The sequence below is a fragment of the Trematomus bernacchii genome, unplaced genomic scaffold (assembly GCF_902827165.1).
Source record: "Trematomus bernacchii unplaced genomic scaffold, fTreBer1.1, whole genome shotgun sequence".
Taxonomy (NCBI): Eukaryota; Metazoa; Chordata; class Actinopteri; order Perciformes; family Nototheniidae; genus Trematomus; species Trematomus bernacchii.
In genome coordinates, this window is record NW_022987608.1 from 4,995,258 (window position 1) to 5,017,528 (window position 22,271).

Here is a 22,271-nt window from a genome sequence, read left to right on the forward strand (position 1 = left end):
TGCAACAGAAAGGAGGTTCTATTTTCCAAAAATGAAACAAATATGATACAGAGCTATAGTTTCTAGTGTCTAGTGATGTTTTTGGTTTTCGTCTCCATACTTATTTACAGGTAAGAATAGCCAATGCTCATGCTAGGTCTAATAGGGATTCTTCCACAAGACAACGCAGCAGTGACTTTGTATCAGTTACTGGATAACTTTCTATAGTCATATGAAGGGACCTCATGAGTAAACTGGCTAATGGACTAACATCACCCTGTGGCCTTATGTTAGCTTAATTAATTGCTTAACTAACCATGAACCTTTAGCTCCAACTTGTTTGCTTGTCCACCTATTCCCACCACAGTGAAATCACTATAGTGTCAGAAAAAAGACATTTAAACCAAATGACATCCCTTGAAATGTTAAAGGGTTATATTTGTGCAACACCAAATGTAAGACATAATTGGTTACCAAAAAGGATTCTAATGCAGGGTATATGCAGGAATCCTGAAGTCAAATGTAATACCTTTTAAGACCTCATCGCCACTTCGAGTTCTAACCGGTTACATTGGCGACACACTTTACCTCACATTGACTATATACAGTATTGATTGTCCTTCCTCCTTATCTTCCAACCATTTGGACACAAACTTGCATTTCCCCATAACGATGTTGTTTAACAACCGGCGTAAACGGACCTTCGCGCGCTATCAAGCAGTGAGCGTGCGATGTCCTGTTCAGATGACGTCAAATCCAACGAGATGCCATAAATAAACTACACAGAATCACACTACACACCTACGCAATGATTACATTCAGGCAAACTGTAGAATGGGACACTAATGCAGAGTAGGGTGGACGTGTTACAAATACAGAATCAGTCTGAGAAAAGTGGAGCACTGCATTAAACCCCAAATGTCTTTTTTTGGACACATAACCTCTTCTACCCAAGTGGAGCAGCCTCTGTAAACCTGTGAGCACTACCAGGAACACCAGATTAGTGGGTGACATAACATTACATCAGCGAGGGATGACCTTACTAACACCCTGCTCCCTGTCGTCATAAATATCATGCTAATCACCATGGCAGTCAGCGTGCTCAACAGGTAAACCGTCTTCTACCAACAAAGCCCACTGTCGTGAAGCCTCTCAGTGACCCTTGTGTGTTAAATGTGAGACTTCTGGACATATTTGTGCCAAGCCTTGAATGAAAAGCCAACATGTGGGACCACCTACAACAGAGGGTTTGGCCTGTTAATCCTCTCATGTGGCGACATGATAAAGGCATGGATTAAAAGATAGCCAGTCATACAGTCAGTCAGTAAACACTACTGGCAGCCTCCGTCCTGATTCACTTACCCTTTACTGCACTGGGCAAGCAGGAACCAGCAGATGTGCAACCCTGGTCGTATATCTATAATGCAGTGTGCCATATATGCGTTGTGGACTATAAATAGGCTGGAAGCAACGCTGCGTCCCAGTGGATATACACTGAAGTAGTTGATTAACACAAATACAGCAACTACAGAGTATTTAAATTATTATAATGGACGGATATCAGCCCCAATGTATTCAAGAGTCTATTATCTGTTACTATGGCTTAGAGGTCTCTGCATTAGATCAATAAAAACAACAACCTTTGACCCCAAACATTCAGAAATGGCTTCTTTTAGGGTGAAATGTTCCTTATTGTACAGTTTCTCTTCACATTAACATGATCCCTTATAATTCAAATGGATTAACCAGACAGAGAATATCCCTATACTTGTATTATTAATTTCATCATAAAATGGATTACTCTTCCGTTAAAAGAGAGACTGGAGCTTAAATAAAACAAATCCATACGTTTAGGGCAGGGGTGTCAAACTCAATTTCATCACGGGCCACATTAGCATTATGGTTGCACTCAAAGGGCCGGTTGTAACTTTAAGACTATATAAAAAATACATATATAAATATTTAATATATAAAATAATGTATTACATTACATTATTGCCTCTGCATTGGGTTATTATCGGTCTACGTCTGAAAGCAGAAGTCTAGGGCAAATAATTGCAAGTCTCTTCAGTAAGAATGTCACAAAATGATTTAAAAAGAAAAGCCACATTCTGGAAAAACAAAAAAAAAGTGAAATTTTGAAAAAAAAGTGAAATTTTGAAGAAAAAAAAGTAACATTTTGAGAGAAAACATTTTAATTCTGAGAAAAAGGCAAATTCTAAGAAAAAATGCATATTTTGAAGAAAAAAATGCATATTTTGAAGAAAAAAAATTCAAATTCTGTGAACAAATTCAAATTTGAGATGCATTGTGGGACATGTAGTTTATGGGCAACGTGCTTCTGTAAAGTAGCATGTAACCGTATAATAAACATATTATATTCTTTGCAAGCTCTTATGGGGCCACATAAAATGAAGTCGCGGGCTGGCTTTGGCCCCCGGGCCTTGAGTTTGACACCCCTGGTTTAGGGCCTGTAGCTTCTTCTAAGCATAAGCACACATGTATGTTATTCCAACATATAATACTTAACATGCCTTCGAGGGGCATAAAAAGTATAGATTTAACACAAATATTATGTAAATTTAAGTAATATGTATAAGAACGTTTTGTTAATGATAGACTACTTGGAGAGGAGAGTGTATATTTCTAGAGATACAAGTTTATAAGCTTCTGAATATGTCTCAAAATTCATCTCAAGAGTTCACACTAAAAACACACTGATGTATTTTGCAATGGCTTCACAGTAGATGCAGAAACGCACCGGTACAATGAGCGAAGCATATTTCAAAATCAACAACTAAAGCATTAGGCTTGTTAAGATCTGATATCTAAAGTGAATTCCTGATTCTGACATTCACTGATAAGGTGTATGGGAGTCTATAAATTACTGTCAACTTTTAATAATAACTGTGATCAAAGGACTAGAGCTGGAAACTTCCTCAAAGGAGTTCTTATCAATAGTGTTCTCTCCTTGAACCTTGTCCTTCATATTCACTCTGCCCCAATCAACACTTTGTGAGACACAAAGAGATAAGATGCATTTAGGTCACAACCACAGAAAGACATTTTGGATCCTTGCTCACAAAGGAAAGTCATGCTAAGTCAGTCCGACCTCTGAATTATCTACAAGGACAGGAACTCCCTTAGCTGAGGTAAATGTGCCCGAAAGGCTAAACCCGGCTTGAGAAAAGTGACAGCACTGCTCTGGGGTCAGGGATAAGTTACTACTGTTATGTCTGAGTCACTTCACACACCTTGGGTGGCAATGCATCAATCAAACCATGTTTACAATGGCGTGTATTTTAGGCATTGAACTGTAAATATCTCAAATATACTAAACTGAGGTCAAGCAAGGATCATTTGAACTACCAAGATCATGCAAAAAGTTAAAGTCTTCACTGCATCAAAATCATGTAGCAACTCAGAGATGTGATCAATAATGTAAGCTCTTACATAAAAACAGCCCTACAAAGATGATAATGCTATCTCTCAGATGCAAAACCTGCCAAAAGAGTGAAAGTTACTATACAAAAATGTTAAAGTACAAAAATGGGATTTTAAAACAACTTCACCAAAGCAATCTTTCAAGTGACTGACACAGCTTTTTTATCTAGCATCATATCCTGTATTTTGTGTGTTCTTGTTGTGCATGATAATCGTTATTCACAAAGCAATACAAGTAACCTAGTTTAGGAAAAGGGAATAGCAAAACCCCCTCTCCACAAAACTTGTGACAGCAGTTGGATACTTTTGTAGTGTCATTGAGTTTATTCCCCTAAATATTTAGCTATGTCAGCCTATATGATATGGATACAAACAGTGTTTAGCTCTTATTACACCCTCCACACTGCAATTACAATCCAAGACCATTATTAAAAGCGTTAACTGCAGTAGTGTAAAGTAACTACGTACATTTACTTAAGTTGTACCCTACTTCCATTCAGAGGTAAACCGTGTACTTTTACACTACATTTATTTAATACCTTTGGCTACTTTGCAGTTTTTATTAATGATGTCAAACCAAATCAACAATGAAATAAGACTTTAGTTGCACCTGGAGTCAAAAGCTACCCTGCAGCATACAAGTGATTAAAATTACCAGCTTTGATAAAACACTTTAATGCACATATAATTTTAGTCAAAACATATCATATTTATTATTCTGAAATGGGTCAATCTGCAAACTTTTGACACCTTACGCATATTTTGATGCCAATACTTTTTCTACTTTTACTTTAGTAACATTTTGAATGCAGGACGTTTACTTGTAACAGAGTATTCCTACATTCTTCTACTTTTACTTAAGATCTGAGTACTTCTTCCACCTCTAACTGTTAACTGTCGCCACTGAACCAGCTCTGGGACTGGCTAGCCTGTTAGCATCGTGACACAATGCAGGCTTTCCAAAGCGGTTGGTCCAATAACACCGAGGAGATATTAGAGAGAAAACGTTGTCTCTCACTCGCCTTTTTCATGCGCGGAGCCTCGGCCACGGTACCGTCCCGGTTGACAAAAGCCTCTCCGCCGTTCAGCTGCGGGTCCGTCCGCTTCAAAGCCGACGCCTGAGGCATCTTCGACGGGTTCGTGTTGAGCAAACCCAGGCTGCCTTCCCCGGCTTTGGAGGGCTCCGCTGTAGGGGACGCAGCAGCGGAGGAACCGGCCTCATGTGGGTCGTTTCTGCCCAGGCATTTGCCCTCCGAGGTCGGTGTCATGGGGGAACCCGCCGGTAAGTCTTTGCCGGTGGGGACGTCTTTCAGTTCGACCTCTGCCATTTTCGCTGCCACAACCTGGACTGACATCGCTGCAGTTTCACAAAGTCCTTTTTTTCCAACACAAATAGCGAGTCGAGCGGATGTGAACGGTGGAGCGACTACGGCCCAAATGCATTGTGGTCCATGTAGTTTCTTTAAGAATTTCAAACATGTCCACCCCGGTCCACCCACAGGCCACCTTCAGCACAACTGCAACATACATCTGACATTTTACAAAACGTGAGTCAACATGGGAAGCAAATATAAAACCGTTGACAAATTATTTTTCATTTATCTATAAAGCACTCATAATTGACCACTTTTCTACTGTGCGAATTGCATTATGGGAAACGGCGTTTGTCATAAAGGAGGACGACATTAAACTAAAAAACAAACCGATTTATGCAATATAGGGCTTTTTGCTCACAGGACAAACACATTAAACATTCTACATGGTTTCATACAAACAAGCAGTCTGAATTATGAGCTTAACTCTCAATTTCCCATATGATTAAATACACCATGATGCCCTTAATGTTTACATTTTAAAGGAATTTCCCTGCAAGTGTCCCCAACATTATTTTAATGTTACTTGAAATTGTCAATCAGCATGTTCTCCAGCATCAAGTGTGTCACTGCAGCACGAGCTACTGCATCACATTACAGTGCTTGTGCGGTTGATATGCAGTATGTCATGAGAAAATGCAACCAGGAGTAAGGTCAAATCTTAAGAAATGAACTACATTGCCACCAAGTGGTTGATTTTGATAGTAGAAAATACATAATTAGGTAGAGGAAAATGAACACTTTTTGTTTTCAATATCACAATTTTATTTTCAAGTCTCATCTGAATCAAATGACATTATAGAAAATAATCAACCATGTGAAGGTTTGGAAATCAACACATTAAACACTTTTGAGAAAGCTGTTATATTCAGAAAAAAGGGTTGGTAGTTCAAAGGCTTTTTATTTGTTCATTTAATATCAAAATAATTACCAGTAGCTTTGTGTTGCATTGCATCCCAATACTATGGGAAGCTTCGGAAAACAGAATATTACAAACTTAAAAATTGTGTTTATTACTTCCAAATGCAAGGTGACTTCAAGCATGTCAGGAGCGTCTCTACTAAAGCAATCATTCAACTCTGGGGAAATAAAAATAATACTAGTTGCAAAAGATTTATTACAGCTGAGGTAACAAAAGTCAATTCCACACATACTGTATTTACATTCAAGCTAAATGGGTCTGAGCGCTCAACGTTTGACCAGATAAATCAGAGGTGTATTATTTACAAGGCTGCCATGCTGGTACATTCTCAAAATACAAAAACCTTACCATGTTATAAAAAAACCTCTGCAGCGTTTCCTAAGCACACTTTGGCGCAACATAAAGGTGTCCTTAAAATGACAATACAGAATCTTACACTAAAATTGAGAAAACTTCCAAAAATATGGATTTATCGTCTGTCCAGGTGAAGTGCTGCTTTTCCGATGTGCTGCTGAACGGGCAGTCCTTTAATTGAGGCGGTATTCCAACCAGTGTAGCCACACAGCATTGTAGGGGGGGAAATCCACCTGTAGTTCCTTGTTTCTTGTAAATGATGACGCATTAGTTTTCGAATATCCACAAGATGTTCACACCAGAGAGGCCGAGATTTACCCTCCTGCAAGAAATATGAAAAAGGAATTATTTTACAGACAAGCAGGGTCAAACCATTTAATATCAGAATGCAATCTGTGCCTGGGTGTTTGGCATTTTTGTTGAAAATGAATCAATGACAGCAGCATTAGATGTACTCACCCCAGCATCCCTGACTCCTTAGTCTTGATGACGTAGAGGAACATGAGGATTGTGTGGAACAGGTTGTTCCTGCCCTGAAATAGAAATCAAAATGGGTTTATGTAATCACACTTAGGTGTTGAAATAAGGAACACTTCTTGATTTGTTCATGAATGAGTGTTTGTTAGAAAACCCTTGAGTTTCCTGGTTTTTTCTCAGGGGTATTTGTCACATAGGTGTGAATAACAGGTTCTATACATGACCTTATACAAAGCTCTCTATGTTGTATCACTGTATAACAAGAACAAATGCATAAGAGTGTTTTATCAACTTTAATTTAAGAGATTAATACGATTTGATGAGGTTAGACCCCGGCTTACAAGCAAACAATCAAATTGACAAGAAATATCACATTTTTACAAACAGCTATTATTTAGTTTTATCCATGGCCAGAAATCATCAAATGATAACCTTTGATCTCAACCAGAAAACCCTCTAAAAACTACAATATTCAAAAGCTTACAGAACACTAACAAACCAGATTGATCTGATCTTTAATGTGTTCAGAATAGGGTTTTATACCAATTAAAAACCAAAGACTTAGAATAAGATAAAGATGTTTTCTATTTGTGATGCAATAGAAAAAAACGTTTTCTTAAAAAAGGGTAAGGTGGTGAATCCATAATGTTTTGTGCCATTTTAAAAGTGTTACGCCTATTTAGATGATAATAAGATTAACAATGTAAATCGCAATTATCATGGCCCTGGAAAATCATGACAACACATTTTCCCATCATCGCATGCCCTGAAAATATTCTCTTACTGGTGGAAATGTGTGCTACTTTCCGTCTCCCCGTTATTTGTATGTACTTTGCATTTATTATTCTACTTTTTTGATCCATTGGCAAGTTCAATCCTTAAGGGAGTGAGTAAAGATGGTTTGATCTTCCACCTTAGTGAGATATATAAAAATAAATAAGCACTGAAATCCCTTGGGATTTGATTTGAAGTCAGTAAGGGGAAAATAGGAGCGCAAACAGTTTATATAAAAGCCTGAATAAAAAGAAAGCACAGTTTGTCTTTGCTGTCACCTTGGGTAGACTGTAGACGTGTCCCTGGTAGATGAGCTGGTAGTGAGGGGGGGTGGTGCTGCTTTGGTGGATGCAGAAAAGGCTCTCCTTGGTAACATCTAAGAGAAATAACACAGAAAGATGAAACAGCATAACGAAGTGAACCAAAGAAATCACAAGCCAATATTCTTCCTTCCTGTTGGGCCAGTGTGTGTGTGTGTGTGTATGTGTATGTGTATGTGTATGTGTATGTGTATGTGTATGTGTATGTGTATGTGTGTGTGTGTGTGTGTGTGTGTGTGTGTGTGTGTGTGTTCACCAGGTTTATCGGGGGTGTGGCTGAAGTGCTGCGAGGTAAAAGTCTTCCCGTCTGGGTACTTTGGGTGGGGGGGCAGTCTGGAGTCCAAGTATGTGCAACACATATGCATGAGGACCTAAAGAGACAGAAGGAGTATTAAGCAGAGGTATTTGGAGATTAACCCCACACTGAGGAGGAAAGCCCCCCACTGTGTCACTGTATCGAGTTCTCAGCACAGATCCTGCAGTTAGAAGTCTAAAGGAAGGCCATGTCAACTTGTAATTACATATTATTAAGCACTCTGTAAACTGTATGACTTTAAGTTGCAATGCTATCTACTCCCAGACTGAGGAGGCGGCTCTCTGGTCTTTAAAATAAAAATAAAAATAAAACAAATTTGAGATGCACCTATCTTTTTTTCCAAATTTCAAAAGTCTTGCCTGTCGATTTCTATTATCTTTTTTTCTAATAATTGTAATTGACAGCCTACACACATTTTGGGGAATTTTCTTAAATATGAAAAACAGAGAAAAATTTGAGAACATTTTAACGGTGTCTGTACACTTATTTTAGAGAGTCAAATATTCATTATATATATTTTTTTAAATCTATTTCTTTTATTTTTAGAAATGAACTCGCTAAGGGGGTCTGAAAAGTTGATGATTTAGTAAGAACATGCCAATGGGTTAGTTGCTTAACAGATAACTTGCCATTTCTACTGAAACTGTGATAATCCAAGTCGCTAGATGCACTCCATTTTTACATATTTCCCACTTTACTGATACTTTAAGGACCAAATGAATAGATAAATCACGGAATATCTGATCTATAAACTAGCTGTGTGTGTGTTGACTCACAGTGCAGTCCGTGGGGAGGTCCGTGTCCCACTTCCTGTTCTTCAGATCTCCGCCACCATTCCAGCGAAAGGAGCTCATGCAGCCGCTGTGGGCCAGCTCTGACAGGACAGATCAAAAAAACATATAAGGAATAACAAATGTGTTCCACTTTCACTCATCATACCACCATCAAATCCTATTCATTGAGTTTTTTCCCCTCTCCTCACTTAAACACATGTACTTGCACACACATCATTGCATAAACGTCAGACACACACACACATTATGTAAAGTGTTGTTGAGCGTACCCTTCACACGGTCCACGAGGTATTCCTGGTTGGGAGTGATGTCCAGATACTGAACAATAGAGTTCATGGTGGGGATGGAGGAGGCTTTCATCACCGCTGCCTGCTTTAAACTGCTAATGCTGGCCTCTGGTGGAGGAGACAGAGAAAAGTAGTCGCATTAAAAAAAAAAATTCTACATTTCAGGACATTTTCTGTATTAAATGGTATGGTGTATAAACTAGGGATGTTAAGATTCACTGATTCGCACCGGCATAAACGTTCAAGATGCAAGTGCACCGGTTGAAAGAGTGCACATCGGCTACAGTTTGGGTTGAACTCGCGATGCATCGATTGTAGCGTCTTTGCATCGGTAAAAAAACGATTCATTCATATAATATCCTCTCATCCTGTCAGCACTCAGCAGAGACGATCTTTGATCTTTGCTTCGCCACTACGGAGGCCGAGAGTCTCAGTTATCAACACACATGGAAATCGAGGAGAAAGAGAAACACAGCGCACCGAAAAATACCTACAAATCAAACGTTTGGCAACACTTCGGATTTTTCAAGAAAGACGGACAACTTGAAAAATCGCTCGCAAATTGTAAACGATGCCGTGCGGCTTTAAAGTACACAAGTAGGCTAGTACGACGTGGGGTCTGCGGCTGAAAAGAAAAACCTGAAAGTAAGACATATGAGTTAAATCACTCAGTGAGGTGTTCTGTCAGTGAGAGTGGTGTTTAGTATACAGCAGACTGTGACTGCCAATAATAGTTTAAATGTCTTCCTTACAATTGTAAGCAGTTATTTGTATTCTTTATTGTTCCTATAGAAACCACTGCTTTCTGCTCACTGGTGAGTTAGCCTATGAATGAGTGTTAAGCACATCAGTCTGGCAGTTGTATGTGCATTGCACTATGGTAGTTGTTATTTGCACATTGTTAATCATGGGCAATGCATCCTTAAATTGTTTAACTGTGAGGTGTTATAACATTGTACTGTACTCTGGAGACACTACTACACTTGTGAAAAGGCCTGTTTGTGAAAGGTCCAAGTGTTTTTTTTTTTAAGGTAAAAAAGAATGGGATGCCCAGTACTAGTAGAGGGAACCAAATATGTAAAGCACTTTTTTGTTAATTTATGTTTTGCTGCATATAAGGAATAAAACAAAATCCTCTGTCGTACCATATTGAAGTATCATTATTTTGCATCGTATTGAATCGCATCGTATCGCCCCGAATCGCATAATGTTGAATCAAATCGTATCGAACTGTATCGCAACAGGGGTGAATCGTATCGTATCGCATCGCCTGGTGTTTCAAATGTATCGTTAATGTATCGTAGGCAACGTATCGAGATGCGCATCGCATTGGCCTCAGTGATGGAGATGCACATCCCTAGTATAAACACTTTCTTTAACAAACTTCTCTCTTGCTGCACATTTCACTTATCCCCGCTGGTATATACAAATAAATATGAAAAAATAAGCTCTGTTGCTTCAAAAAACATTTTCCTACAATCAAACTTTGTGTGTTGAAATCAAATATTGAAATGCAGTTTATTTTTACGTTTTTCGTATATTGCTTTGTTGGACTTTCATTGCCAAATATATGCTACAACTTTTGTGCATCTGACAATAAAGCATTTGAACCTTGACATATATAAATATTATATAATGGCTATGGTTTACCTCCTATCTGCAGCTCAGGGCAGCCCATCCTCCTGAGCTGGCTGTTGACGGAGTCGATTTCCTTCACCAGGGGGACCAAGATGGTGTCACTGATCCACTGCAGAGACACATATTAAGGTTCAGTTCCTTTTTTTGTAAAGCTTTGTGTAATTGAAAAGGAATGATGCACAATTTACAGTGAAGTTGCAATGTTAGGTACAAAAGAAAATAGAAAGTACATTATCATACTTGTGGAAAAATACGTTTTTTATAAAGAGATTAAATTACAAATTGTATAATAACATATATGACACCTTTCAGATATATCTAGTATTTCTAACGTAGTTTCCTACTTAATCAATGTAAGGTAGAAGGTTTGTCACAGATTTTTTTTTATGTGGAATAAATGTTAAACTTTTTTCATTAATAATGTTTTTTTTGTGTTAGGTGAATATGTATGAACACTCACATTTCGAAGCTTGGCGGTCCAGCTATCAATGCGGTCCACTACAGGACGACTGGTTGTGATTCTGGCCCACACCTGAATAACAGGAGGGGGAAAATATATAATGTCAATCATGCATTCAACTAAGACACAGACAGACTAACTCATCCATATACATTTTCTTTACAACGGTACACCAACACTGCTTATTCACAGACCTCCTCTGCAGCCTGTTTGGAGCCCAGGTCCGTCTCGTCCTTGCTGGCAGACGGAGCCAGAGAGCGGCAGGCCGGCTGGTACAGGAACTTCCTCAGGCTCTGGGCATAGTCTCCCACGGAGCGGTTGTAGTTCCAAAATGTTGGGCTGTGGCTCGGAGACACAGCCTCTGGACTCCCTATTGAGAGCATCAATGTTCATTCTGTGGTTATAAATATTGCCACGTATCTCCACAATAAGGGAGATTGAGATAATTCTTTACAAAAACTCTTTGTCTAGATCTGCTGTTTATACTAGCAGTGACATTCGTACAACCTTAGGTCACATTAAGGTTTTTTTTCTTTTTCAAATGACAGAACTATCTGAAAGAGGTGTGTTGTTTTTTTAAATAAAATACTTCCTCATCAGCAGCCAATCCATTTTAAATTGTACAATGTAGCATTCATATTTTTTTCTTACCCATTCACCACTGTTAAAGACGGTAATACAATGTAAACATTTTTTTTTACAACTGTACCTAGCTGGCTGCGGTGACTCCTCTCCCCCTCTGTTCGGAGGAACCTCTCCAGGCTTTTCAAATCCTCCATGTAGTCCTCCTTGCTTCCAGGGGAGTTAAACACTGAGGGGGACGTGCGGTATCGGGCTCTCAAACTGGAGCCTTCTGCTGGTCCGATGCTGCTGGCGTAGGGAGAGGAGCCAGGGGAGGGACTGTAGTTCAACACCTGAGAAAGGAAGGACATAATGTGCTCAATGTGAAGAGGAGAAACACAGAAGGAGTTATTCAATAAATTGCTAGGATAGATAACAGTGATGTAAGGGACGTACCTTTCCAAAGGCAACTGAGGAGGAAAAGGCCCCCCCTGCACTGTTTGGGGTGGATGGGCTGCCGAGCGGAGGGCTGTACCCGGGTACACAGCTCGGGGAGAACTTGGGGCTGGTAGTGGCCGGTCTTGAGGGGCTGAAACTCAGAACACTTTGGCCCTGCAGCGGAGACGACTGGGCCGGGGCTGGGGTCTCCTTTTTTTCAGGCTTTTGGGGCGGAGAGGCAAGAATACCTAGGAGGGGAGAGACAACAAGCAGCATACTTAGAACTTAATTTCTTTACTTACATCTAATAAGAAATGTTGCAGGTAAAAAAACAGAGCCTCACTTGTGTTTCTCAGACCCAGGAGTTTATGCTGCTCAGGGGATACAGCAATGGAGGAGGGAGCCATGGTGTATTTGAAATATTTCCAGAAGTCAAAAAGAGCATTAAGGCTAAACAGAGAGGCGAGCGCCAGTTCTGCAAACAAGGAAAGAAGATTAACACATTTTTGACAGGATCTTCCAGAACATATTATAAACATGTCTGTCTGTCTGTTAGAGTCAATTTCAGATTTTCTTTTTTAATATCATTTAGATGAAGGCTTTTTGTCCATCAGACATCCATTAATAAATGAGTGAGCAGTGGGACCTCACCGATGTACCAGATAGGCCAGTAGGTGATGTTGTAGTATCGGCTCAGCAACTGTCCTGACCTAAAATATAGTAAAAAAGATAAACATATCATTATACTTTGCCCTGGACAGATGGAAGATGGTAGTTAGTAAATCAGTGCTTCATTGCAAACAGTTGCTCATGTTTGCCGTAGATAACATTGCTGAACAACTTACATTTCAGTGTAAATCATGCCAGCTAGAGACACGTTCAGCACGGCCCAGGCCAGGACCACCTGTCGAGCCTGCTCCTCCCTCCTCATCCTCAGCGCCCTGTCTATCATGCTGGGCATCCCGTCCTTCACTGGAGTCAACATGATCTGATCTGTTCAGGCTGAGGCAAGAAGCACAAAAAGACACTGTCAGAATACCTTTACTCGTCCCACAGAAGGGAAGTGTACATTGTTACAGCAAAGAGCCAAAGACAGCTTAATATTAATTAAGAAGCATGCATAAAATATTAAAGATATTAATATAAATTACACAATTAACCAAATACACATCCAGTGCCAGTGACAGTATTGTTTTGTCCTAGCTACATTCAAGGAGAGATCTTACAAGTTAGAAATAACTAATAACGTGTAGCTTGTGTTACAAATAAATCCCTATCCTTTTGCAAATAAAACATAGTGGCACCAAACGGTGGCAACATGACACAAATGCTGGTAGTGCAGGACAGTTAGCAGACATGCTACCTAAACGGTTAGCTAAAGTTAGCTAGCTTAAATATAAACAATGCGAATACGTAGGGGAATGTTTAGATTTTAGTGTACATTTAAAACACCGAAAACACATTTGTGCTTTACCGATACAATGAAACAACCAAAATACGAATAGATAATGCATGAAATATAGATAATTCATACCACGTTAAAGTGAATGATAGCTGCACCGCTGCATGTTTTGTATTTTAACCGGAAGCTACACTACGTACTTCCGGTCCGAACTTTATTCTTTTAAATAACTTTAATTTAAGTTTAAATGTGTTTTACTATTACATAAGTCTCCAGGAACTGCAGTATAATATTTAGAAGTAGTCAAAAACAAAAGGAAAAGGGCTATTTAGTTCCCTGACAGTTACAGATAGTACTGAAGATTGTTAGATACATTGTTATAATACTTTTTTTTTATAGTGTTTAAAGATGCTAAAATGTGTTTAAGCTTAAGATAAGTAGCACACCTAGCAAAGCAATCATATGTATTAATTTATGATAATTATAGTCTGCTTTTAGTCAGAAAACATATCAAAGTAAGTTACTCATACATACTGCCAAATGAGGGCGTTATTGCTCAATTTTATCCATAGGTATTTCATGTAATGAGGATGTGATGGATGTACAGCAGCTGCATTTACACACAAATATGTATTCAGTGAAGTAGTTATTTATGCTTTCAACTTGTGTAAATCAATCAACAACATAAAGCAGCGGTTATTGTCCATTTATTCAAACATAACGCAACAGATAGGATGGAGCTATAACATTTCATAATGTTCAACAGAAACAAAAAGGAATATGAATTGAATGCCCAGCTTCACGTTTCCAAGAGTCTTACTTTCATTCACACATTGACATTTTTACTTAAATAAAAAGAAATACAAAATCATGATTTTTAAATAAATAGAGTAAAGCACAGTCCAGTTAGCAATAACATATCAGGTCTAAAATGCAAGAATATGGCATCAGAAGTTTGAATTGACATTATTATGCAACTACAAATAAACATCAGCCATTCATCCCATGTTATCGAGTGAGTCAAAAGAAACAGAGTAACTAATATTACACAGGTCTGAGGTAATGAAGAGAAAGGAGAGCTTTGTAGAAATACAGTCAGATGTTTATCAGTTCTCTTATAATATGGCAAATATTATTTTAGCAGCACTGATAAGCTTGTGAGACTTGACATATATTTATGTACAATGTGGTAATTGCAATGCAGTGAATATGTGACAATGTAACTGACATTTGGCAAAAACTGGAGGTAAACATCAGTTTTCTAGTAAAGTATATAAATAAAATCTCAAAAGGCACAGTGTTGTCAATGAGGGGGTGACAGGGACTTCTCAGAGTTATATCCTCCAACGTCTAAACCACAGTCCTCATTGCTGGCTGAGTCTGCTCCTCTTCCCCTACCATCATCTTCCTCCTCTTCTTCTTCCTCCTCCTCCTCCTCCTCCTCCTCCTCCTCCTCATCTTCTTCCTCCTCTAATTCCTGCTCCTTCCGCGACGCTCTCTCAGTCTTGGGCCCTTTGCATATTTTGAGGTGACGGGTAAGGTGGTATTTGGTGAGGAAAGCTTTGTGGCATTTCTCACAGACAAAGTCTCGTCGGCCCTCGTGAGAGTTCATGTGCTTCTTCAGGTGGTTGTTCTTGAGGAAATGTTTGTTACACTTTGGGCACTGTATCCGGCGCTCACTGCGGGGGAAAAGGACAAAAAACACACATTATATAACCTAAATAACCTTATTTGCTAAAGATCTCTCCATCTGTTTAGTTCTACAGCTTTGTATAAAGTGCAATAAATAAGTAACGTACTGTGTATGAGAGAACATGTGTTGTTTCAGGTCATGTTTCCTGATGAATGCTCGCTCACAGAGGTCACACTTGAATTTCTCTGCAACAGTATGGATGAGCATGTGTGACGCCACATGGGATTTCTGGGTGAACAACTTCTCGCAAACAGTGCATCTGTAGTTCTTCTGACCTGTTGTGGCAAAAAGAAAAAGCCATATTATGATAATTCTCCGGTTTATATTTGTATTTAGTGTCTCTACTATGACATGTTTCCATGATTTAATGTTCAAAAAGGTAAAGAAAAAATATATATATCATAATATGGCCCCTTTAATGAACCGTGTACACACCTGTGTGAATCTTGAGGTGCTGCCTGAGGTTGCTGGGATCGCTGAAGGCCTTACTGCAGTAATCACACTTGTGAGGTTTCATGCCCACGTGCCCCATGAAGTGCACGTTGAGCCTGGTGGATGTGATGAAAGCCCGGGAACACATGCTGCACTTGAATTTCTTCTCCCGAACATGACCCTGACTTTTTCCTCTGGGTGTTACATTGTTAGAGTTTCTATCACTGCTGCCTTTGCTGCTGCTGTGTAATTGTCCTGCAGCGTGGGCATGGCAGGGCCATGGGGAGGAGGAGGAGCTTGAGGTCCCATTGGCCAGCTTCTCTTCCTGGTGTTGTAGCTGTTGCTCTTGCTGCTGCTGCTGCTGCTGCTGTTGCTGAGAGTGGTCCTGCTGCGCTGGGCTGTGGCTGTGTGGAGGCTGGTTATGGCTGTGGTTGCTGTTATGGCTGCCAAGGTGAGACTTGAGCTCGGAGAAGGAGGAGCACTCTTTGCCACATTGGCAGATCTGGCCCTCTGGCACTTGAGGAACACCTGTGGAGACACAAAAGATGGTTTAACGGTCAACATCAAGCAGTGGATAACCGTCATTATAACATTTAAAATCATCTGTCATCTCACCCATCAGCCTGCAGTAGTCTCTGCTGTAGTAGAAGAGCAGCTCCTGGTCCGGGTGGATCTCTGTGGTTGTGCAGAAGAACAGTTTACCGTTGGCAGAGTAAGCCACCAGGTTCTGCTCCTCACGGCTCCTAAACACACACACATAAACACTGCATGTTTATTTACATATTGGCGAAATTGCATTGCAAACGTTGATCACGAGCGCTGACAATGTCGCATTCCTCATTATTGGGTTTGCCTTTATTATAACAGGACAATTACAGTTCATTGTGGCAAAAATGTCATTCAAAATTCTGGTTGCATTGAAATACATATTTTACTCTTTACCTTGCTTTGCGAACAAACATCATCCAGTTGCACTCGTTCTCGTCCGTTGTCACAATGTAGAATTCCAGCACATTGTTGTGGTACATCTGAAACAAAGAGACGGGTTTATCACTTAATATAGTTTTGCAGTGATTGTGACTGGAAAACCCACAGTCCAATAAAAAAAAAAGCTACTGCACTGACCTTCCATATTTGTGGCGTGTCCTTTTCTGGCCAATCAGAGAGATCCACGTTGCTACAGTGCTGGCCCGCCATTGGTCCAAAGCAGGTCCTTGAAGGAATGACGTCCCGTGCAAAAACTCCTAAAAAAGGGGGAACATTATGTCAGCAAGCTAATTCATAGTCTACCAAAAGCTTTGTCTACCTATGCATTAGCTTTTTCTATATGAAAAATAATTTCTTTATATAAAAACTTCTTATAAATGTAGTTATTTTATTTTGTAAATCACATAGATGACAGTGTTAACAAAAATACAAAATAAATTACAAGAAAAAGACAATAAAATAAATACCACAAAATGTAAAACTACTCTCAGAAAGTGCCCTTATTATTACATTAGTGTGCATAGAATCAGGTATGATGATCTTTAAAAAGTCTATCAATCTGTTCCACGGATAATAATGAACTAGCAGATATATAAATGATCACAATGCCCTTACCGAGCGGTTCGTCAGCCACTGAGATGCGCAGGCACAGCGGGCGCGGCAGAGAGAGGCGTGCCCGGCTTTGGATTGGAGCGTCTGGGATGAAGGTGACCGGGCCGTGTTCTGGGCAGTCTGAGGTATACGAGCGCTCACACAGTGTGCACCCTGGGAGAACATAACAACATATGAGTTAATACTGATACAAGTCCTTATACAGAGTCAAGTCCCTGCTTTGTGTACACCATGCTCTTTTTACTTTAAGTTTGAGACTAATCTCTACAATAACTGTTAAAAGAGTATTAGTGGAAACAAACATGGGAAAGTAAGAACACTTATAAGAGGGATTAGAGGGAAAGAAAGGTAGGCTTCAATTTGGAGGAATAATATTTTTGTTCAGAGCTTCATAGCTTTTGTCAGACCGAGAAAACATGACTTTGAAATCCATTGATATTTTTAAGGTTTAAAAGATATACAAAATAAACACTCACAGATGGTGTAGGCAGTGACCATGTTCTCCTTGTTGGAGGTAGAGTCCTCCAGCTGCAGGGTGGAGTTGACCAGCACCAGGTTGTTTTCTGGCCCCAGGGACACCTCTGCAGTGATGGGGGACACGTTGACCGCCTCCAGCCCCATCCCAGAGTGTCCGTGGAGCGACACCGGCTCCAGCTGGCCCTGGTTGAGCACCACACTGACTACGCCTGAGTTCAGTTCCCCATTTGTGAGGAGTCCTCCCGCTCCTCCTCCTCCGGTGTTCCCCACTCGACCCCCCATGTGATCCGGCTCCATCACCACAGGTAGTTCGAGAACAGTGGGTCCATGGAGGGGCATAACCCCGCCGGACGAGTCCACCCCGGTCAGTCCCTCGTGCTGAGGTTGCCTACCCCCTCCGAGCTGCTGCTGGGAGTCGGACACTGACACCACCCCGACTCCCTCCATGGAGGACAGCTCCTCCCCCATCCGGTCAGGGGACATGGGGCTGCTGACACGCGACTCCATGGCCAATCCTGAAGAGTCCAGCTCATGAGGGCCGGGCTGGTGGAGGTCCCCCTGGCCGCTGACCTGTCTGGAGTCCATGGGCACCAGGCCCTGCTCCAGGGGGCCTCCAGGGCCACTGTAGTGATCCAGACCTGAGGGGTTGTTGCTGGACACAGACAGGGTCCCATCCATGTTGAGGCTGCTGGGATGAATGTACTGAGGGGGTGGACGGTCTGCCAGATAGGACAGGATACCTACAGCAGGAAAGAAAAAGGGAAAGTGATTACTGTCACTTCATGACCCTCTAATGAGGAACAGGAATAGCGTCAGTGTAAGACTGATTCTACCACGATGCAACAAAGAACGTCATTCCTGCCTGTCAATACACTGGCAATAAGAATGACTAATATCTAATAATACAACACTGTATATATTATAATATAAATAGCATATATTGTAGTAAAATGTGCAGATTTTTACTTTAATTTGTTATATTTATATACATATTTCATTCTATTATTCTAATATTACAGTACCTGGCAATATGTGTCGGAAGTAGCTGCTCTCCAGGTGGGGGTACGGAGGCGGGGGCAAAGAGTAGTTCCTCTCCGGCAGACCACACATCACTCCTCTGTCACTCAGCGGACCCATGGGGAGCATCAGCGAGAGGGCCGAGGGGAGGGATCCCAGGGAAGGACCCAGGCTGGGGATGGCCACTGGCATGCCTGAAATATAAAAAAATAAATTAAAACAAGAATAATTTTAGCAAAGAAAGGAAAGAAATCAGTAGCCTGAGACTAGATCCTTAATATCTAATCCAACAAAGATTAATGCACAATAACTATTTTATATAGTTTAAAAGTTGATGTTCCTCTATATCAAACATAACATATGAAACATACATTATTCAAAGTGACGAATATAATGCTGTGCTTCTCTTTAACTTCAATTTGGACATTTGCTGATCACGTGATGCTTTATCTTATCACAGTAGGTCTTGCTATAGTGCGTTGTTTGAGCAAACATGCCTGGCTTGTCGCGTCTTTCATACCTGGAGTGGGAATGGGGTTGTGTGTGGGGGAGGTGGGCAGACCCAGGTGGCTGGCACTCACTGAGGGCACACTGAGCTGGTCCATGCCCACAGGACTCAGGTTCATGTCGTTCATCCTGAAGAAACAGCAGCAGAGTTACTCCAGAGACAGAGCAATAACAGACTGCTCCGGCCCCGCCGTCATAATGACAGATATAGCAAAACACTTTACAACACCTCACCTCTGGCTGGCAGATAAATCACTGCTCTATAGTTTTAGTTTCTCCCTCTCCATAACCATGAACAATGTGCACAAAATCTACCTTGCAAATCTGTAATTGATATAATATCCTACAGTATGTGTTTATATTACTGCTACTGTAGTATATGTCTATATTTCAATTGCTGCACATTTTCCCAATTTGGGATCAATAAAGTATCTATCTATCCATCTATAGGACAGCAAGCTAAATACCATGATAACAATGTGGGATATTGGCTGCTGTTTACACACTGTTAGCTAGTAGAAACACTTAGATTAAGTCTATTTTGTCGTTCTTCATTTTTGATTTATTGAGCCCTTATGTAAGTTAGCATGTAGAGACACATAGTTAATACACGTAAGCAACGTTACCTGAATTCAACAACTGTCCATCAACCATGTACTGCTGAATGGTGCTTTTATTCGTCTCTCCCTGTGAAATAAAACACCTGGTATAACAACAACATGACCTAAAACGACACACAATTCACACTTCTTATAGATATTCCATTCAAGCAGCTACAATTAATGACAGAATAACATTTAAGCGACATTTTTGCAAGTACCTTCAACCAGTGTTGTTACAATGCTAACATTAGCCTTGCTAACTTATATCTACATAGATCGTCAAAACTAAGAATTATAATGCGTTTTAACTGCAGAAATAGCTGTTACCACCGAATGTGAAGCTCCATTGCAAAAATACGTCTTATATAAAAAGGAGTACGACTTGAAAATAAAAACATACCAGCACAATAGTTCCCTGCACGGGGCCATGGCAGTATTCTGCTTCTAGTGCGCATGCGCAGCTGTAAGAGTGAATGTGTGTTGTGCTGATCTCAGGTCAGATCTTCGGTCCTCCACTCTCCCGATTCACAAAAAGCGGCGGATCGTCAGGGGGCTTTATTGTATGGAAGACAATTTTTGCCAATGTGATGGGAAAAATAAATATGTATGTCATAAAATTCCAAACTTTCCCTATATAATGACTTAATGTGACAACATTATAACTTATTCAACGAATACTGTCATTATTATTACTGGGATCTTTTTATATATAATCAAAATTAACATAACAAATACAAATATTACTTTTTGTGTTTGGTTTAAAACTTTGTGTGTGCTGTTTTAAAAAGAAAAAAGAAACAGCAGGGGAATTTATCATAGATATGGGTGTGAATACAAATCTTACCCCCCAAAAGGTCCTTTTCAATTATGCTAATAAAGACTCAAACAATCTCGATTTCAGTTTATATACAATCTTGAACATGTATCACAGAAATGGTCAAATCATTTTAATGTCAAAAACTCATCGTTAGAAATATATTAATTATTAGGTGTTACACCACACATGTTACCTTTTACAATTATAGTCCAAGAGTAAACTGGCTTGAATTATCATATGTGTACACAGCTTAGCAAATAAAAAGTATTTATATGTTGCCTACATTTGCAAAACATTTACAATGAAAAAGTCAGTAGTGTAAATTTCCATGATGAGTTGCTTCACAGTATGAACGGAAGGAAGAAAGGTTATATAAACAGTTTTATCTTGATGAGAAAACCACTCTGCATCTCCGCCCCGGATCACACCCACCATGCCTCCAGCCTCAAAACCCAAACTAACAAGATGACACACAGACTGAACATTTACCCGATGAAGAAGTGCCCACTTATAGAAGATCACAACTTAGATATTTAATCACAATAAAAAGAAAACTCTTGCTGAAAACATGAGATTACTTTGAGGAGACTCTGGCAGGGTAAGTTGCATTGATGGCACAACGTTTATTTCATATTCAACCGCTATGTACTTTAATTGTTCCCTTTTTCTATTAGAAAGATGTCTCATACATGTAAGGATATAATGGAGCTTACTCCATTCATCCCTCCACTGGCTCTCCACGGCTTCTCTATGGAAAACAGTGGAGCACACTACAAGGATGCACTACGACTGAGACTGCCCCTCCACCTGGACGCATATCTGGACCCAGTGCACGGCCAGAGGTTACCCTACAGACGGCTAACTTATTTCCCTTTCCACGTCCCCTTTGGTGTGTGTGATTATTCCTTTGAACCTGCTTTTATCCGGAAAAGGAACGAAAGGGAGCGGCACCGAGTGCGCTGCGTAAACGAAGGTTACGCACGACTCAGAGAGCATCTGCCGCAGGAGTTTGAGGACAAGCGGCTCAGCAAAGTGGAGACCCTGCGCGCTGCTATCGACTATATCAAACACCTGCAGAGTCTGCTGGACTTAAACGTGTCCGGGATGGAGATGCCACTCGTTGGAGACGCGCGTAACCGTGCGTCGCTGCCGCAGAGGACAGAGTGCAACAGTGATGGAGAATCCAAAACTGGCCTCAACGAAAGGGAGGAAATTGTTTACTGATATTAAGTGTATCTCTTTCTGTGATCTGCTGTACATTATTTAAAATTTGGAGAAAGTAAAGCATGCCAAATGGAAACAATTCACTATCTGATTGTATTCGGTCTGCATTAATCAACATCCTTTGTTTACATTTGGGGGGGTTCAGTATAGGACAAACAACCATCAAAAAAAGCTGTTGATTTCAGATTAAAATATCCTTGATTCATTTTAAGCTTGTATTCTTTTTTGCATCTTGTTGCTATTGTTGATATGGTGATTATGTGCTTTTCGGTCATTGGAAAAAAAGAAAAAATCTTATCTTGACCATATTTTATAAACTGAATGAAGTAAATTTAGCAAAAAACATAAAACAAAATATTACATA

At 40.2% G+C, this 22,271-nt stretch overlaps 4 protein-coding genes across 6 annotated transcripts in view; 1 reads left to right on the top strand and 3 right to left on the bottom strand.

The window, feature by feature from the left end:
• Window positions 1–4,841, bottom strand: part of ahcyl2b (adenosylhomocysteinase like 2b) — a 39,403-nt gene extending 34,562 nt beyond the window's left edge. Inside the window, exon 1 of one of the 2 annotated variants that reach the window (XM_034131372.1) lies at window positions 4,446–4,840. In XM_034131372.1, the coding sequence (XP_033987263.1) occupies window positions 4,446–4,778 (333 nt within the window). In that variant the 5' untranslated portion in view covers window positions 4,779–4,840. Of the gene's footprint in view, window positions 1–4,445 lie in introns of both variants that reach the window. The other variant, XM_034131373.1, reaches the window with a different exon arrangement.
• A 1,055-nt stretch (window positions 4,842–5,896) lies between these two features.
• On the bottom strand, window positions 5,897–13,725 carry tmem209 (transmembrane protein 209). Its single transcript, XM_034131619.1, has 15 exons — window positions 13,672–13,725; window positions 12,983–13,139; window positions 12,789–12,847; window positions 12,481–12,612; window positions 12,156–12,385; window positions 11,848–12,052; window positions 11,333–11,508; window positions 11,139–11,210; window positions 10,691–10,787; window positions 9,023–9,148; window positions 8,736–8,833; window positions 7,900–8,014; window positions 7,602–7,699; window positions 6,532–6,605; window positions 5,897–6,394 (listed from the first exon to the last, which is right to left on the bottom strand). Exons 2-15 carry the CDS (start codon window positions 13,120–13,122, stop codon window positions 6,340–6,342), a joined length of 1,677 nt encoding a protein of 558 aa, XP_033987510.1. The 5' UTR covers window positions 13,123–13,139; window positions 13,672–13,725; the 3' UTR covers window positions 5,897–6,339.
• A 505-nt stretch (window positions 13,726–14,230) lies between these two features.
• On the bottom strand, window positions 14,231–20,318 carry prdm4 (PR domain containing 4). Its single transcript, XM_034131607.1, has 12 exons — window positions 20,267–20,318; window positions 19,891–19,951; window positions 19,278–19,393; window positions 18,763–18,951; window positions 17,740–18,480; window positions 17,267–17,416; window positions 16,790–16,908; window positions 16,607–16,692; window positions 16,280–16,407; window positions 15,668–16,192; window positions 15,339–15,507; window positions 14,231–15,218 (listed from the first exon to the last, which is right to left on the bottom strand). The coding sequence occupies exons 3-12, from the start codon at window positions 19,390–19,392 to the stop codon at window positions 14,843–14,845; spliced, it is 2,598 nt and encodes an 865-aa protein (XP_033987498.1). The 5' UTR covers window position 19,393; window positions 19,891–19,951; window positions 20,267–20,318; the 3' UTR covers window positions 14,231–14,842.
• Window positions 20,319–20,878: 560 nt separating this feature from the next.
• Window positions 20,879–22,116, top strand: LOC117483233 (achaete-scute homolog 3). Of its 2 annotated transcripts, none has more exons than XM_034131475.1 (2): window positions 20,879–21,281; window positions 21,362–22,116. In XM_034131475.1, the coding sequence occupies exon 2, from the start codon at window positions 21,362–21,364 to the stop codon at window positions 21,905–21,907; it is 546 nt and encodes a 181-aa protein (XP_033987366.1). In that variant the 5' UTR covers window positions 20,879–21,281; the 3' UTR covers window positions 21,908–22,116. The 2 variants fall into 2 exon arrangements, with proteins under 2 accessions (XP_033987366.1, XP_033987365.1); XM_034131474.1 differs by having other exon boundaries at window positions 20,884–21,281; window positions 21,358–22,116.
• Window positions 22,117–22,271: the final 155 nt, after the last annotated feature.